The 19,685-nt window shown below is 30.9% G+C and overlaps 1 protein-coding gene across 2 annotated transcripts in view; it reads right to left on the reverse strand.

The window, feature by feature from the left end:
* The window catches only part of alphaSnap (Alpha-soluble NSF attachment protein), a 92,435-nt gene that overhangs the window by 16,385 nt on the left and 56,365 nt on the right, over positions 1–19,685 (reverse strand). For both annotated transcript variants that reach the window (XM_085811395.1, XM_085811396.1), the window contains exons 8-9: positions 13,489–13,593; positions 9,565–9,633 (exon numbers count right to left, since the gene is read on the reverse strand). In XM_085811395.1, coding sequence (XP_085667521.1) covers positions 9,565–9,633; positions 13,489–13,593 — 174 coding nt within the window. The remainder of the gene's footprint in view (positions 1–9,564; positions 9,634–13,488; positions 13,594–19,685) is intronic.

Consider the following 19,685-nt stretch of genomic DNA (forward strand, 5'->3'; position numbering starts at 1 on the left):
GCTACGCTTCTTGCAGGACAGATAGAGCCAGATTTAGACTTGATAAGGCCCTAAGCTATTTGAGATATGGGGCCCTTTATAAATCTGTTATATTTTAATACTATTTATATTATATTTTAACTTTTTGGGAGCCCCCCTAAGAAAGTGGGGGCCCTAAGCTATAGCTTGTATAGCCTATACATAAATCCAGCTCTGAGGACAGAACTGACAACTTACATGTATTGGAATTATTTCAGAATTACTCTTTCCTGACATTCTGAGTGGAATATGATCCTCTTTCACTGTAAATATTTTTGATCTTGTTAGATAGCAATACACTTCTTATCATGTTCAAATAGTTTATGAAGACTCCGTGTGTGTATATAATTACCAGTAAAGCCTGAAATCCAGTATTCTACAGAATGCCTAGGCATCGTATATAATGCCTAAAACTAGCTGGCAACGTATGAAATGATTCATATTTTACACATTTTCTAGGCTTTCTATAGAATGCCAAATGAAAAAACAACAAAGTATGAAATACATTTGTTCATTTGTTTCGAAGAACCGAAACTACTTATCAGAAGTTAATAAATGATGTAAAAAAGCCAAAATGACTACTAAGAAGGAACCATGGGACTACTGGCTGCTGAATCACTAGGATATGATATTTGTGGAAAACAAAAGTACACTGCTAACTATTAAAACTGCAACACCATGAAGCAAAACAAATACAAAAAAAAAAAAAAAGCTATTTATTGTACGTAAACAGTATGGCTTGAAGACAAATGATTAAATTTGTAAGCAGTTTAAAGTTTTACAGAGGTGTGAAATTAGTAGAAACAGCTGCCACCCCTGGGAGCTAAAATGGTCGTTACTTGGTTAGGCATGGAGTTGAACTGGGTTGGATGACAGAAATAGGCAACTTGTTCTATGTTGCTTCAAGTCTATGCTACACTGAGCAACAATTGAATACACTGTGTATCGAGGAATGTCGGGACACGAAGTGCAACATGTAGTCTTGCACTCTCTTGTTAGATGATGGCATATGGCAGGCCCCGAAGACAGGGCACAGCAACTGGATGTAAGATGTAAAAAATGTACTGGTCTGCTTTCAAATTACCATCAATTCGAACTATGCTGATCTCAAAATATGTCTGTCCTCTCGGGCAGGGACAGATTAACTTATTTTAGGGCCCTACACATTTTCTCCTGCGGGCCCACTACACCAATGGGTTATGTAGTTTTTACAAGAACTTTCCAATAAAATGATGGGTATATAATAATAATTAACAAAAATAGTCAATTTTTCAAAAATCTTTAATACAGTGTCCATTGTTAGTATAATTATAAACATGCGTTTGATTATGTATCCATCCAATCAATAGAATTGGAACTTTTTTGTTTATATGTCATAAATAAGGAAAACGAAATTTATACTGATAAATGTCAAAAACCATAGTTTTGGAAAAATGATTATGAAATGAATTGAACAATTTCTTTTCTAGCTTTCAATTCTGAAAATTTATCAATTATTTCTTCGTAATTAATATTATTCAACATATTTCGTTCTATGTATTGTACAGATAAAAAAGTTAATTTTGTTCGATTTAATGATTTTCGTAAAAAAATTTTTATGAATTTCAACACTGAAAATGATTTTTCACCAGATGCATTCGATACAGGCAAAGTTAAAAATATACATAACATGATTTTCATATTTGGAAATGTCGATGCAAATTTTGTAATCTTTACAAATTGTAGCATGTCAGATGACAACGTTAAATTTTGGCTTTTTCAGAGTAACAGAAATTGTAACAGTTCCTTATCCAATTCTTTCATATCAATGTCTTCTCCGTACCATTTTTTTTAGTAATGTGGTATCTTCAAATTTAATTGATACATTGTCATTTGAGTTTGTATGAAATATTTCTAAAATCTCATTCGCGTCTTTGTAACTTTTGCTATGCAGTTTTAGCTAAAAAGATATTTGGCCACATATTATGTAAAAGCAATTTCATTTAAAAAGCTTCTTCTTTCTTGACCCTGATTACATGACATTTCGTCATCCACATCATAATAAACTGTATCAAAAAATTCTTTCCGTTTTCGTTACCTTTTATTAGTATCGGAACAAGTTTTTATTTCTGACATGTTTAATTCCTCTGCTTTTATTTCTGGAAATAAATTTCTTAAACTATTAACGTAATTAAATAAATTGTCAAAAATACTTGCAGCAAACAACATTGGCATAGTAGGATCTCGTAAGAATATACTGCCTGCATTTATTCTGGTAAGAATGTTATCCCAAATAACTGTTAATAAAATGAATTCTAAATTATTAATACTGTTTGCTATTTCTTAGGATATCAGTTTTATAAAACATTTCTGAGATCTATCTAGAGATATATCACAAGTAGATCATTTTTATTTCAATGAACCCAGAGCAAATTGCTTTGACTGCATCAAGCTCTACAAGACCACCTTGTAGTATTTTTTTTTTTTTTTCCCTGTAAAGTGTTTATTATTTGCTACACAAAACTTTCTTAGTGTTCCACCTATGAGTAGAACCTGAAAAATAAAATGTATAAACGTTCTCCAATAAATCAAAATATGTTACTGCTTGCAAACATGATTCACTAGCATTTCTCCAATAAATCAAAATATGTTACGGCTTGCAAACGTGATTCACTAGCATTACTTACTATCAGATTTAACAAATTTTTTAATGTGGTTTTGGAGCCCATTGTATTTTCCAGGCCAATTTGCTGCATTATAATGGCTTTGTCCTTAACAGTTGTAAATACCCTGACTGAATATTTCATGGTTCTTTAAAACTTCCTTTTCTAATGATTCTCCTGTGTGCAAAAGTGGTAAAAATCCTCTGTTGGGATTCCATCTTCTGATATATAATGCAATAATAAAATTAAGTGTTCTGCATGTGTTATATCAGGGGTAGAGTCAATTATAATTGAAAAATCTTTGTCGGCTTTACCTTCTGACATTAATGTTTCTAACAGTTTTTGTTACAAAGATTTGGAACACAGATATTCAATAAATTCATCTCAAATAATCGATGAAAGATAACCCATGTTGTCTCTTCCAGCTGACCCAAATTTTTTGATATGCGAAGCTAAGAACTCATCAATTCTGCCAAATATTCTAGAGCTCCTATGTAATTTATACTATGGGAAGCAGAAAAGATTTCATTACTGCTACGAAACGCAAGAGAATTTTTAGCCGAAAACTTTATTGTTGCTACTACCTGTAGCAGTACTTTTTTTGCAATATTTTTTTTCCTTCTAAATACTGGTTTTCAACTATAGTGTCTATACGTCCCTCAACTAAATTTCTTGCCATTACAGTTTTAATAGAATGCCTATGATCAGTATTATTTTCATGTTCTTGCATTTTTCCAGTCTGAGTATTATTCTGTAAAAGTTGTTCGTTTGATCAAAAATATCTTGCAAATATAGCAGTAAATTGCTTTACTTTTTGGACTACACATTAACCTTTCTCGTTTAACATTTTCACTATTTACTTTACTGCAAATAAAAACATTTTTCTTTAATAGCCGAGTTACAGTTTTCCCACCTCCTGTTACTACATTTTTAGCATTATGTATAAATGAAATATTTGATGGTGGTTTATTTTTAAGCAAATAATCTTGCATGTCTATTGTTAAATTTAAAGGCCACAAAGAAATGTCCAAATTTTCCAAAATTAAAGTGTCATTAACGGTGTTAGGTATATCTTCTTCATCACTTGCATTTTGTTTTTTCTCCACAACATCTAGCATGGCTTCTATGTTTTTCATTTCTATTACTATAATTTCAGTTTTACTGCTTTCTGTCACTTCGGTGTGTACTTCCTGGTTTCCAGAATATTCACCAACTTCTTTTTCTATAATCTTTGCTTCAGTCAATAATTAACTTCCACGTCAATATTATTTGTTTGTGTATTAACAACATATTTAAACAAACCATTTTTTGTTTATTCATTTCTTCCTGCATTTTCTTCTTACGCTTCCTTTTTTTAGTAATTCAATTATAAAATATTTATACGATTTATCATATGAAAAGCTACTTCAATCCGTTAACTAACTAATCACTTCCAAAAATTTAATATTTAGAGCAAAAAATCATCTCTTTACTCTTGCTATGTTTAATGTTTGTACTTTTGCAATATGCACCCATTTTCACATGTCACGCCCCACCTACAGATCAGCTAGTCAGCGAAATGTAGTTCATGTACAGTGGACCATTTATATCAGTACATCTATATAAAAAAGGAAACCTGTAGATTTAGATTAAATTTAAATTCAAAATATGGATAACTTTTATTTATTTTGTGAAATAAAAAGAAACTTATTTTTACACTTTTTTCCAAAGTGACCGGGCCCCCAAAAAAACTGGGCCCTAAGTCTGATTTGTCTATGCTATGGTTCAGCCCTGCTCTCGAACATTAGTCATAAGAGGGCTTTGAGATCCTGCATGTCGTTCCGTATGACCCTTAGCAACCCATTGATTTCATATGACAGTGGTTGGATCTCGAGCAGTGCAACGGACGGTATCACGGAACGATAATCCATACTCTCGATAGGCAATGATCCTGCCTCTGTCAAATTTTGACATTTGCTGGTAAGCATTTCTTCTTATTATTGGAGGCATAGCTCAATATTCTCAGAAAACTCCAACCTTACAAAGCACTTTCCGAATGAGAAATCCACTACACAAGTTTTCTTTTATGTAGTGCTCCAAATATTGTTTCTCTATCCTCCATCGTCTAAATGCACTGAATACTAATCATTTGCATATCCCAACCTCTTCTTCCTTTCACGTGATTTTGACGTTTGTCTGATCATTTCTTCCTAGTGTTGTAATTTTATTGGCCAGCAGTGTACATTCATTTATCCTGTTAAAGAAAGCAGCAATACTATACACTATTACATCAAGGACACAGGGTTATTTCCCATAACTTCATGAAAACTCATATGAGTACAGCACATGGATAAAATGACAGAATGTTGAAATAATTTTATCTGTTTGTGTATTAACAACATAATATATGTTTATCATATTATCTGTTTTCATATCAACCAAATACGAAAACGTTACACATAATGAAATTGAACTGCACAACCACCTTTGTTAGACTTTCCAGAAAAACGAAAAGGTATTAAAAAGGGCTTTGTTGTGAAACTTATGACTGTTTCAGAATTTAGTTTCCGTTGTCAGGTAGATCTTACTGACTCTCAGTCTCAGCCAGATAGAAAATACAAATTTATTATGTTGTATCAAGATCAGCCCACTACTTTTTTTAGATATTTTGAATAACAGTTTTTAATGGCACTTTTATTAATTTTTCAAAATAACATTTGTATTTTTGAGGAATAAATGTCTTTTAAATAATAGCCTTATCATAACCTTTTTCATACTTTGTCTAAACAGCACTAGTCATTATATAGAATGCCTCGGTATTATAAACAATGCCTAGAGAGAAGGTGTGTAATAATTTTAATTTTTCATACTTTGCTTAAAAACTTCTGGCATTATACACTACTTATGCCTAGCCATTCTACAGAATGGCAGCATTTTACATTTTGCCAGGCAACATATATACACATACATGTGTGTATTTTACTAGTTTACATTAGAATTTTTAAGTTTAAATACAGAATACAAAATTAACTTTTCTCAATAAATGTCAGCCATATTTTCAATTACATTTCATTTCTCTTCACCCCTCAGCTCACCCTTATCTAAATGTTCAATAAACCAAACACATACTAATAATTTTAAATGAAGACTAAAAAAAAATGACACGATATAAAAATAATCAAACATACCAAATGTATCTAGAATATAAACTTCATGTGTATCAAATATGGCAACACGGCATAAAAAAATTAAAAAATTGTAGAATACACAGAGACAGAATTCTGATTATATATACATTCAAAAGACTCCAATTAATAAGCACCACCATTTATTCGGGACAAATACTCAAGAATAGTAACAAAAACTGAAATATAATGCTTATATGGGAGACACTACTATTTTATTATAGAAGTTTATACTCATGACACACCACAAATAGAAAACACACACACAGATAACCATGATGAATTGTTAAAAACACTGGTGCAACTGCCTCTAGACTTTGTTATGCGCAAATCAGTTTCTAATCATCCTCATCCCACTAATGAGATATGGAAGCCGTGTGCAAGTGTAATTCAGATATTTATTTATATAAGTATATTGCACAAGAGTGAATAAGTTGTAATTTTAATATTCCTTTCCAGTGTATTTAGAAAAGATTTAATTCCATGCAATAAAATTGCTGATTGATGATTTAAAAAAAAAAAAAAAAAAAACTAACATCAACTTTTTTTTTTTTTTTTTGTATTAAAAAAATGTTACACATGAAACAAATTTTTCGAAGCACACATATACAACTAATTATCCACAGTTAAAAATTAATCAGAAATCTGTGAAGCTTGCAATTAATTTTTAAAAATACTGACACTAAAAGAAAAAAAGAATAAAATTACTTCCTTTTGCTTAGGATAGCTAAATCTTAAATTATACAACAATATAATACTTGTCCTCATTTATATAGCTATCGTTACACATTTTCCCTCAATTTTGTCTTTTTATTCTCAATTTAAAGTGTTATTTCCACGTGTTTTCCATCTTACTTAAATCAATAAAGATGCTTATACAGAATAATTAATTCTTACATATCAGCCCAACCATTTTAGAATATGCCAAAATCTGACAACCATGTGTATTATAATTCCGCAGGCAAACATGTATGTAACTATAAGTTTGAACAAGCAATATTCCCATTTTTGTATGTGTTCTGTTTGTTATACTACAAGCTCCAACAGTTTTAAATGCAAATTCTGACATTTTACTCTTAGACTTAATTTTAAAATATGTGCTTGGAAGATTTGAAATGTTAGGAAAGTGCACTAAAATTTCTGCAGGAATTCAATATTTTGCCATAGAATTACGAATGTTCAAATTTTTGTTTGAAGTATTTTTAAAGCAATCTTTATTTTTGGAAATTTGAAAAATTATAATGAATGCATAGGGATTTAAACTAGTACTTGTTTTGAGTATAGTCATTACAACAATCAGATGTACGTACTGCTAAAGCAAACAATTAATCAGTATTAAATTCTGCTGCACAGAGATAGAAATAACCAACAAGATTGTGATACATTAGAAGTATTTTTAAAGCAATATTTTTTTAGGAAATTTGAAACATTATAATGAATGCATAGGGATTTGAACTGGTACTTGTTTTATTTATAGTCATTACAACAATCAGATGTATGTACTGTTAGAGTAAAGAAATAATCAGCATTAATTTCTGCTGCAAAGAGTTAGAAATGACCTACAAGACTGTGATACATTAATAATTATATGGAGAGATACATTCTTAATAAAGAGGCCGAAGAACAGAAAATGGCTGGTTTAAAAAATATAATTGTTGAAACAGAGAAAAGTCTGTATTCAAACAAAAACATAATGTTTTTCACAGCCACAGTCAATGGATTTTTGGAGAAATCTGCTAGGAAACAAACTTTCTTGATTATAGTTCCAAATAAAATGCAGCTACATTAATGTGCATAACAGAGTCAAAAGTCGTTAATCCGGACTCATCGAGACTTTGGCGATTCTGGATTATTGATTTTTCCGGATTATAGATCATCAGTTTAAATCTCGTAAGATGGCATGCAGAAATTCTAAAATTAAAAATATGAAACCGTAATTTATGAAATAAAGAACAATTATGATCTAAAGGGTATCAAAATTTACAAAAAAAAAAAAAAAAAAAAAAAAAAAAGCTTAATATTTATTTGTTTACTTTATTAAACATTTCTTTCAATGTAAGTTGTTCAAGTTGCTTCGTTTTATGTGATAATACTTTCTCTTTAATTCTATAAACAGACATAATTTCTTGTTCAGTTACAAAGTTCCGGTGTTCAAGTCCCATTAATTGCTGTGCCGAGAATACCGACTAACTTGTCAATCGAAATTTTTTCATTTTCACCGACCTCTCTGTCACATTCTTCATGTCTTTATCCATTTTTTGCAGCAATTCCACTTTTTGTTTGTTGGACATCGAAACATACTTTCGTTTTGTAGATCCTTTGGAAGTTCCAGCATCAGAAATTCTATTTGACATAATCGAAAGTTTAAGTTTACTTTTATAAAATTGCTCTTACAGTCTGCAAAAAATAATAAGCGGGATCCAATTTGAAGATTAAGGATCGAAGATTAAGGAACAACGCAATCATTAACATTAACTGAAATAGATAATTAGATAATTTTAGATTACACCGTTCGTTATACATTAAACGCGCAAGCGAAAACGTATTCTGCACTTGCACACACGCATATGCGCAGTAGTAAAGGTCTTGCGCGCACGCGTAAAACGCCTGTGCGCATGTGCCAACGCGGCGCATGCGCAGAAAGTTTTTAGCTTTGAGGTCCGGATTATAGATCATTCCGGATTATGGGTGTCTGAATTAACGACTTTTGACTGTAAATTAAAATATTAAACAAGGATGTATCATCTGTTCTGACAGTAGGTTGGTATATAAAACTGAGGAACTAAAAGAAGCTGGATTTATGCACAAAACAGTTTATATATATAAATAATTTTTTGCAGCCAGAATTGGCACATATATGCAGCATGTAGAAAGATGCATGAACCTGCAAAATGACAAAATAGGAAGCACAAGTGAACAGCTCACCACTATCTGCAATCATATGTAATTAAATTTAATGGTGTCAAGATCATGCCATTAAAAGAAACAGCTGCTCTGAATAAATTCTTAAAGCAACTGCTAGAAAATTTCCATCAAAACAAAATAAATAAAAACTTGTTTCAAAGTAGGTTTATTATTCGCTTGTCATAATATGTACCTACTTAAAACTATAATGTGTATACATACAATGCATTTATAAAATAAATATTTTTTTGAAATTATGTCATCATTTTTTTTCCTTCTGTAAAGAATCACCAAACTGCACCAAGGTAATTGTCCTGATACGTAAGTACTGAATAATTTTTGCTCCACATAGATGACGTGGAATTATTTGCAATAAATTAATTGTTTTATTTATTAAAATCAATGCTAAAAGAAGATAGAAATTTTACAATTGCTTAAAGTTTACATAGTACATCTATCACACATGTTAAATGGTGCAGAACCAACATTCCTGTTTTTCTAGCAATGCATAAAGATTATTACACTTATAGAATAAAAGAAGGTATGAAGAGTTAAATTATATTAATCATTCATATTCTTTGTTTGTATAAATTAAATCATTAATATACTTTGTTTTATGTATATATTACCTTTTAAGCTTATAAATTTTAATATTTAAATAATAAATACAGTTATTTTACTTAACTGGTAATGAAAATATTGAAAATATCAAAACTTTGAGATAAAAACATTTTCATATTAAAATATAATTCTGGCATACTGCAAATACAGCATTTAATTGCACTTAAAATGAGAAAAATATTTTGTTTGATATGAAAAAGACAATTTTAACTTACCTTCAATAATTTACATTCTCTGGAATCTGAAAATGATGGACTCATCTCTTCATATTTGGCCAAAGCATGCTGAAAAGATTATTTCAGTATAAATTAAATACATTCATTGGCCATATACTTGATTTTTTCAGTCATATATCAAGACTACTAATCAAGACTATGATTAATTTTCAAATAAAGTTTTATTAATTATCTGACTATACTATGAATTGGGCTAAAGCCTTATTCAGTTTCTTTTCTTTACTCTTTTTTTTTTTTTTTTTTTTTTTTTAACATGGAAACCAATTGCTAATATATTCATGGTGCAAATCTGCATTTTTGCAAAACAGAAACTTTTATTTTTCTTCATGGGAAATATTTGTTGTAAACTTTATGTGTGAGCAGTCTTAAAAATTGCACACTATGTCTTGAATAATTAAATTTGTTTTCTTCAATAATAAAATTCTCCACATGGCACTGATTCATCATCATAGTAAGTCGAACTTAATTTTTAAAGGTAATATTATGCACTTAAATAATATCATATAACACTGAGCTATGAATGAATGTGAAAGACATCCTAAAAATACACGTGTATTCTAACAAGATAACATTGGTTATCATAAATTAAGAAAAACAATGATAAGCAAACGAATATTTGAATTTTTTTTAATGAAAACCTAAATTATCTAACAACTTTTATGTAAAAATTTTTCATCCAAAACGTTATATACAGAGGAGTATAATATAAAGAAGTGTCAAAATGCAGTAGGCAAAAATATTTCGATATGGTTACTTCCCAACTTTAAACAAAAATGCATTTTAATAGCAATACTTGTGTTGTCAATCAGTTAAAAAATAACAACTATTACTTCTTCACAACAATTACGTCAGTCTGTGCAAAAATAAAAAACTCATTATTTTACTAGTTGATATCAGTATAAAACTAGTGTTAGGCCATCTCTAAACATAGGCAATATAAATAGGCATATAGTACAATACCAGCTGAGTTGTTCTCACAACTGGCAGTAAATAAAGACATATTTTGTTTTGATTACTAATTCTACTGATTCTACCAAATATGCTAGAAGTATCACTGATCTCATAATATTAAGAGTTTACCTTACACTTGCAAAAGAGTTCAGGATATCTTACATATACTTTTGAGCTCTGGGGTTCCTATTTGTTGGCAGAAAGAAATCTATGCATTTAGCAAAGGAAATGTCACACCAAACTACATGCAACAATACTCGCTGTGGCAGTCTCTTAAAACATGCTGCTAAGATTTTTCTATACTTAATAATATCCTAATATCACTCTAAAAAGTAACGTCTCAAATCATCTGGGAACAGTACAGATTGCAAGTAGTTCACAGACTCACAAACCTAAGTGATTATTTTCTTATCTGTCACAACATGTACAGGAACTGGTAAAACATAAGGTGCCCAGAATGAATGACACTTCTTACAGTAATTCATGAAGCCTCTTACACTGCTTCCAGTTTTCCAGAATTTTCTGCACTAAGCAACTACAGTTGAGCAGAAAAAGATACTTGAAATTTTGGGGCCATTAATTACAGACATCATTGTCTATCAATAATGACCTTAGCCACTCTTATGCTGAACTTCTGATGTACAGGATCCATATTTAAACATAATTATAGAGTGTGTTAAATATAGTCAGTCATCCACTACAAAAAAATTCTAGTCATCATGTTAAATCCAAATATTTTAAACTGCCTCAAACCAACCTATAATTCTTTTATTGCAGATCATTTGGCAAAAGTCATTCTTATAAAATGGTTATTTTAAATTTATTTATCCATATTTAGAAAATGAAATAACACACAGCAAAATACCTATTTCTTCGGTACTAGCTAATGATATAAGCTGAAAAATTCATGCAAGCATATAATTATTTCAGTGGTTATATAAAATTTTATGAACTAAAATGTGTGAAGCACAAATAAAATGAGCGTAATTTTTCCAAATTTGATTAGTTTCTTTTGAAATATTATATATATATATATATGCGATAAAAGTTTGGAGACACTGCTGCATAATTAGAAATATGACACTCGAAGGAGAGACTTGCAGACAGATGTAGCCGAACTGAACATAATTTTTACTGCTGGACACAAACTAATATTCGAAACCATATTTTTCATTACACATGATCATGAGCCCAATATATACACCACAATTTTATAGAGAGTATCAGATATTAAATAATATCGTAGTTAACAGCACAACAATGCACAGCAAAATGAATCAGCTTCCAAGTGGCAACAGAGCTGCAAGCTAACTGTGCATTTATCCAATATGGCAGTCTGTTAAGAGAAAGTTTTGGTTTAGTTAGTAGAAAGGTTTCAGATCTCAGGGTTTAAGTTCTGAAAATAACCACGTCATCAGCATTATGCAAGCTTTGTGATACAGATTAATCTAGAAATGACACGATCTACAGGAGTTATTAAAATTTTTAGAATAAAGAGAGAGAATTAAGGGGTTTTGGAAATCTAAACTCCAAGAACTGAAACTTTTCTAACTCAAATCAAAACCTTCCTTTTCGTGTGCTTGCATATTGGATAACTACACGCTTTAGCTTCTCTCTTTACACTGCTTGGGTGTAATTTTGCTGTGCTCACTTCCTATCACAACAGTATCAAAACTGTAAATATTCTTGAATAGGCACGATTAGAGTGTCAAATGAATTGTGGCCACAAATGATAGTTTAAATAAAAATAGAACTAAAACTGCCTTGACTTCTAAGATTCTTATTCTTATTCATTGTGGATCAGCATTTCAGTGTTCTTCAATATGGATCTACGTTTCTACGTCTCAGTGTTCTTACATCTTATGCTTCTCAGAAATTGGCTTTTATTAAATATATATTTAATCATTTGAAAATAAAACTTCTGCAAATTTTTAACCTAATAATATCAGTTTTAGAAAGTGATAGTAAATTTTAATAAACAAAATTACGATTTCATGCATTTTTCTGCTGTACGAGAAAGAAAGTACAAGAAATTTTGTACTTACAAAAAGATACAGAGCTGTAATATTTGGCTAGAGCAATTAAAATAACAGGGTAATATTTTAAAAATGGTAAAATGTTTATACTTCAATTCATACTTCTGCAATACAGTGCAGATTCCTCTTTTCTAAAACACAATGAAATTTAGAAAATTTTTTAAATTATTTTCTTCTGAATATAAGAAATCAAATATATTCACTAAATTTAGTTTTCATTTTTTATGAAACTAGTATGGTTTTCTTTTGTATAGTTGGAATTTATGAAAACTTTCTTTAGGCAAAAGAACAAGAATTTTAATAATAACAGAAAAAGGAACTTGTAAAAGATGACAGTAAAAAGAACTTGCTTAAAATGTTCTTTTGTTCAAAACTGGCTTTTTTTTTTTTTTTTTTTTTTTTTTTTTGGACTATATACAACTTTGAATTCTATACTTAAATGTTCTCAGACAGAATCATAATAATTATAGTTTACTTAAATACAATGAAAAAGAAAATAATGAGGATATTATGAGACTTAAACATCTAAAAAATCTACAACACCTAAAAAATCTTGTTACATCTAAAAAATCTACATAAATACTTTTATTGTTTTAGATTATCATATATTATTGCAAACAAAATATGGTAAAAAAAATATATTTCACATCAATTGAAAAAGGGGTATTTATTATAGTAAACTTAAAGACAGAACTAATTCAGACGTCAAACAACAAAAATCAGCGTTAATATGACTGATTCAGTTATTTGACTTCTGAATTAATTTGTTCGGTGTGTTATTGTGTCTTAATTAAAGACAAAAGACTGAAAAAATTATCAGCAGTCATCAATCAAAAATATATCAATAATAATTACAAAATTATAGAAAAAAATTATACACACAACTAGAAGTGAATGAAAATAAAAAGAAAAATACCTGAGCATTTAATAAATCTACACATAAATGACAAAGCCCAGCTCGGAAGAAGTATTCCTTAGCACTGTACTTCAATAATGAATTTTCTAAAGAAGAAGATGCGACCTGTCAGCCACAAATAAATTAATTTAAATTAAAAATTTATTATATTAAAAAAATGCAAAAAGTAATTTTATTTTTTTTTCCACTTCCTGAAAAGAACAAAAATGAAAGAATCTTACAATACTATGTATTTCTTATATTGTGCTTTTTATTCTGTGAACAACACCATTAAATAGTCAAAAAAATGCACTTGCACAATTGCTTTATAAAACTCGTAGCAGGTATATAAAAATAATGTATTAAAAAAGCAACTTTTATGGCCAAATGGTGAGATTCACAAATGACAGCTTGTTACACCAATAAGGACAACATGAGATCATTATTCACAAGTAAAACTCTCATTAAATACTTGCTACTGTTAATTTTATCTAAATAAGCCTATTAAAGGAATATGTGATGGTATACCTTACCATGGTGAAAAAAATTTTGCTAAGCAGCTTTTAACAGCCACTATATATTCATATGCAGCAAAAGAAATGGTTTCTTATGCAAATGAATCAACACACAGAACATATGACCATCAATAGGGGTACAATGATGAGGAAAAAATTAATACAGTCAAGTCTTTAATCTGGAATGATCTATAATCCGAACCTCAAAGCTACAAAATTTCTGCGCATGCATAAACACATAATGCATTTACGCATGCGCATAATACGTTTACGTATGGCGCGTTTAATGTATAAGGGACAGTATAAGCTAAGCTAAAATTATCTAATTGTCTATTTCAATTAATGTTGCAGATTGCGTTGTTCCTTAATCTTCTAATTGGATCCAGCTTATTATTTTTTGCACATTGTTAGAGCAATTTTATAAAATTAAGCTTGACCTTTCGATTATGTCAAAAAGAATTTCCGATTCTGGAGCTGCCAAAAGGATCTACAAAGCGAAAGCATGTTTCGATGTCCATCAAACAAAAAGTGGAATTGCTGCAAAAAATGGATTAAGGCATATTCTTTGTTTCTCTAACCATTCCGAAATCTGTTTATCAATTTCACGCTGCTCTGTTGGGAAGGGGGGACGTCGTGCCGCGCAATGAACTGGAAGTTGATTTGTCAGCACTATCTTTATCTTCAGGGCAGATGTTTTTATTTTATTTGGCTTATAATTCCTTACTGAATGTAGTATTTCATCTCAATGTACTCCGTCTTTGATATGATTTAAATCAAATTCCTCGTCATTATAAATATCACGAATACACATCAAATAGTTTTCTGGTTGCAATTTTCTAATTTTGACTATGCGTAATGTATGCTTTACGCATGCGTGTGTTGAAAGAAATGTTTAAAACAGTAAACAAATAAATATTAAGCTTGTTTTTTGTAAATTTTGATACCCTTTAGATCATAATTGCTCATTTCATAAATTATGGTTTCATATTTTTAATTTTATAATTTCTGCATGCCATCTTACCAGATTCAAATTTACCAGATTAATTCAGATGATCTATAATCCAGAAAAACCGATAATTTGGAATCGGCGAAGTCCCGACGTGTACGGATTAAAGACTTTTGACTGTAATTATTTATATTTGCTTATGCTATTTGAGTAAACCATCAGCTACAATTATTTAGATTATGGTGAAGCACATCAACAATATCTGCCTGAGGCATGCGTTCCCAACCTTTTCCACCCTTATCACCCCAACCAAGCCCTTATCAGTAAAATAATTTTTCATATATTCTTGCATCCCTACTTTGTTTCCATCTTTCATTTTACTTTTTTATTTTTTATATAATTAAGGCATATTATATCTATTGCTATATCTATATTTATTATTTAAGGCATATTATATCTATTGCTTTAGAGTTGCATAAGACTCTTAAGGGTTACTGACACTAGAGTTTATCTCAGCTAATAGAGATATATGGCTCAGTCAGCATAGCTTCCCTGCGCCAAGCAAAACCAGTTTTTCTTTGGCTGAAAAAAATCTAAACTTTCTAGATGGCCTTTAAAAGGGCATTCACACAAGGGTTAACCTGAGAACAGAGTTGGTTTGTAGTGTTGACCAGTTCAGCTAAATATGAAGTTTAGGTTCTTAACCTGAATTTTTTTTGGGGGGGGGGGGACACCATGTAGCAATATTGGCTAAGCCAATTTCCATTAGCTCAGATAAAACCTAGTGTGAATGCTTAGCTTTAGCTTTCAATAATTCCACATCATGGCCAGCAAAATCTCCTCCATCAGGCCAGTTGTTGAAATGTTCCAGCAGTTTAGATGGCTTCAGAATTGTGTACAAAAAGACAGCGCCACAAAGTATGCACTGCGATTTTTGCACATCAGTTGTTCGTCACTTGTACCTGAACAACAGATGTGCTTTTTGAAGGTGAATAAACTCGTGGATCTCGTCTAGTAGAAGCTGGACACGAGGATTAGCAACAACAACAACAGGTGCAAGTGAAAAACCAAACTTCACATAATCATTATTCTATTTTCTTTTCTCTGACATCATGAACATTAATAATATTATGAAAACAAGTTGATTAAAAGAAAAATAACATTAGGTTAAGTAATATAGCCTAAGCACACTATTTATTAGAGAAAGAAAGAATAGAGCAGGCAATAGCACAGAATCACTACAGAATGCACTCAATTAACTAGTATACATTATGTTGCAAAATGGGACTAATGTTTACAATACATGCAGCAAATCTACTATCGATGCATGTTTAGGAAATATGTTTTGCAGATGCCCAAATTTCATGCATGTAATTTTTAAAAAATTATTTACTTTAAATAAAAATAAAAATATTATCTTGCACTCCCTACAATTCTATTTTGCACCCCTTGGAAGAATGTCTTTCATGGAGGAATTTGTAATGGAAACTAGCTTGTATTTTGCACATAGGCAAAACCATGACAACTCTCATGAAGTCATTTTACCAGAATTCAAAACTCAGTTCAAAACCAGTGTTAAGCAGTTTTACACTCAGCCACTGGTGGACAACACACTGACTATAAATACATATAAGAAAGACACCAAACTACATTCTGTTTGATATTTCTATATTAAATAAAGAATGTGGCTGTCTAATAAAATATCACTTGTTCATACAGCTTTTCCTTAACACAGAATGTGGAATTTAGCAGTGCTCATCACTGGTCAGTACTCTTAACTGAATATTAAGGGAAAAAAATCTCTGTGTTTTATTATTCAGGTGTTCACTATACACAGAACTGAATTCATAGAACAGTTTTTTTATACTTGTCTTCAGTATTTCTTGTTTCTTGCAGTATTCTTTAAAGTTGAAAAATAAATAAAAATATTTTAACAGTATGATTTTGCTCGTGTACAAAAGTCTGCAAACTGAAATGGAATCTTGTACTGAAACTCCTATATATCATTAAAATGTGTTAGACCACACATTTCATGAAATCATTAATCTCTTTGGTCACAGTGTTATCATATGTGATATAATTTAGTTCCCTTCCATGGGCACACAATATCAAACATGATATAAGGGTGAAATGTCCTACATAGATATATATTGTTACGGATTTGGTATTTAAATAGCTAATGTTAGTTGAATTGTAAATTAAATGGTTTTATTTGCCACGCAGTGCAGCATGTGACGAATATTAAAGGAAAGTGTTGGAAAATATGACCTATTCTAACCCTTTTTCTGCGTCACCTCTCCTCCTTGAAATAATTCTAAATTTTACATAAGGTTTAGTTCTTATTTTAAAGGGATATAGCAATTACTTCTACTTCGTTTTTCACTGCCACTGTTTGTATTAAGAACGGACTGTTCCAGCCTAATTAAGATGCAAAAACGAAACTTGATGTTACGTCATCTGGAAAGCTGAGTCGTGCCAATAGCTGATTGATTGCCATGAGCTGACGACATGTACACTTCAGGTATAAGTATCTCGCGTCGCTCTGGTTTATCCCTTCTGGTTCCTGTTTCATAGCTCCGTGATGTGCCGTTCCAGCCCCTATTGGAAGACGATATTGCAATGCATGCCAGCCAGCAACTAGCGCCATGATTCCGTTCCGAAAGATGACTTTTTCTGGATTCTGAAAAGCGGCAATGATGTGAGCGACAGCCGTAGACGGCATCCTGTTTCTACGGTTCGGCGGCAATAGATTCCAGCCTGTGATTTCCAGTGAGTAACTGCCATGGGCAGCATCCTATTTTCATGAAGGCGGCATCTTTAACATAAGTGTTTTTCTAGAATTAGCGGCGATGTTTTTCCAAGCTGTGATTTCTCGTGTGTAACTACAGTGAGCGGCTTTTTGCCGGTTTAAGTACTCTCAAGGATTTAGTTTAATTTTTCAGGTGCCTTCTTGACCACAAAGCATGGACTTGATAGTGAAGTGAATTTCATAATAACTGCGTAGTTTCTGTTCAGTGATATGTATTTCGCGTATTGAATGCCAGTATTTAAAGATAAGGTAAAATATTTATTGTGTCTTTAATAGTGTAATATTCTTTAAAGGAAAAACCCTTGGGGTTAATGAATGATCAACTAAGTGTAATTTTTTTATAATGATTATGTTACACTCTTTAAGTTTCTGATATTGATTAAATTTATTCATTGTGTTTTTATTTTTATATATATTTTTAATAAATTGGTTAAGTTTAAAACTTTTGTCTTCAATGTCCGCACAGTATATAACCTCAGGGAGCTTCTATTGCTACTTCTGATAAATGTTTTTTACAACTTTAAACTTTGCTTTTGCATCATTTTGGTTATGGGCCAAGCCCAAGTTATCTTTAGTGCAGACTTTTGAAGTTTAAAATTAATTTAGAACTTAAGAGACTGGGGGGCAGTTTTTGTTGAAATTCAAATATGGCTACTGTTAATGTTATGCATAGTAGTATTGCTAAACTTGATGCATATAACTACTTTACATGGTCTAAAGACATGAAGTTTGTCTTAAATGAGAAAAATGCATGGCTTTTGCTTAAAGGTATTGAAAAATGTCCTGATTTAAATGATGTTCAGGGTATTACAAAAGAAATTGTTGCTGACTATCAAAATAGAAGTCGTTTGGCATTATCATTGATTTATGTGAATGTAAGCCCTGAATACAGGAACTTAATATGTGAAATAGATGATCCGGTAGTTTCATGGAATACGCTTGCCAAATTTTTTCAGCCAGATTATTGATCTAGACATATGTCCATGTTTTCAGAGCTCTTAAATTGTAAAATTAAGCCAAATGAAAGTATTAGTTTCTTTTCTTCTAGATTAAAACGGATAACTGAACAATTGGCTGATATTAATCAGGCTGTAAGAGATGTATATATATGTTTTCAGTTTCTTAGGTTTCTTCCAGAAAAATATGATCAGGTAGTTCAGAATGTTTTGAGGTGGTCAGATGAAAAGTTAATATTTAAAAATGTTGAACTGGAAATACTTGCAGAAGAAACATGTCTTAATTCAAGGAAGATAGATAGGGAAAATTCTAACAAGACTATAGAAGTTCAAAGTACTCACTTTGAACCCAAATTTAAGCAGGTTAAAGGGTTCAAGTGTTACAAATGTGGCCGTCCAGGTCATATTCAAAAGTACTGTAGAATGAAAGGTAATTTTTCCAGATCACCCTCACCTGCTTCTTCTGTTTCCTCAGCTGTATCTAGTAGTAATAAAACATCCCCTAAGTGTAAGAATAAACCCAAGTTGTGTAAAGGTAAAAATAATTCCCATGTTCAGTCCCTTTTCATAGCTCAAGCAAATGTTAACAACTTGGAGGAAAATGATGATAGTTGGATTTTTGATACTACTTCATCTCATCATTTTTGTAAAAATCGTGAATTGTACAATACTTTTCCTCCTGTGAAGAATGAGAACATGCAAGTAGCTGTTGATGGGGTAACTTTTCCAATTCATGGAAAAGGTACTGTTAAAATGAAATTTGGGGATAGAATTATTTTGTTTAAATATGTTTTATACTCACCTGAACTGAGAAGAAATTTAATATCTGGACCTAAGGTGGATATCAATGGAGCGAGATTTTATGGTAAAAATCAGCAAATTAAAATTACTAATGATGAAAATGAAACTATTTTCAAGGCTAAGTTGATAGGAATCATGTATTCCCGAAAATAGTGAAAAAGGGGGGCAAATCTGTGAAATTTGAGGCATCC

The sequence above is a fragment of the Stegodyphus dumicola genome, chromosome 2 (assembly GCF_044657685.1).
Source record: "Stegodyphus dumicola isolate Sdum_Otavi_A_Nest chromosome 2, ASM4465768v1".
Taxonomy (NCBI): Eukaryota; Metazoa; Arthropoda; class Arachnida; order Araneae; family Eresidae; genus Stegodyphus; species Stegodyphus dumicola.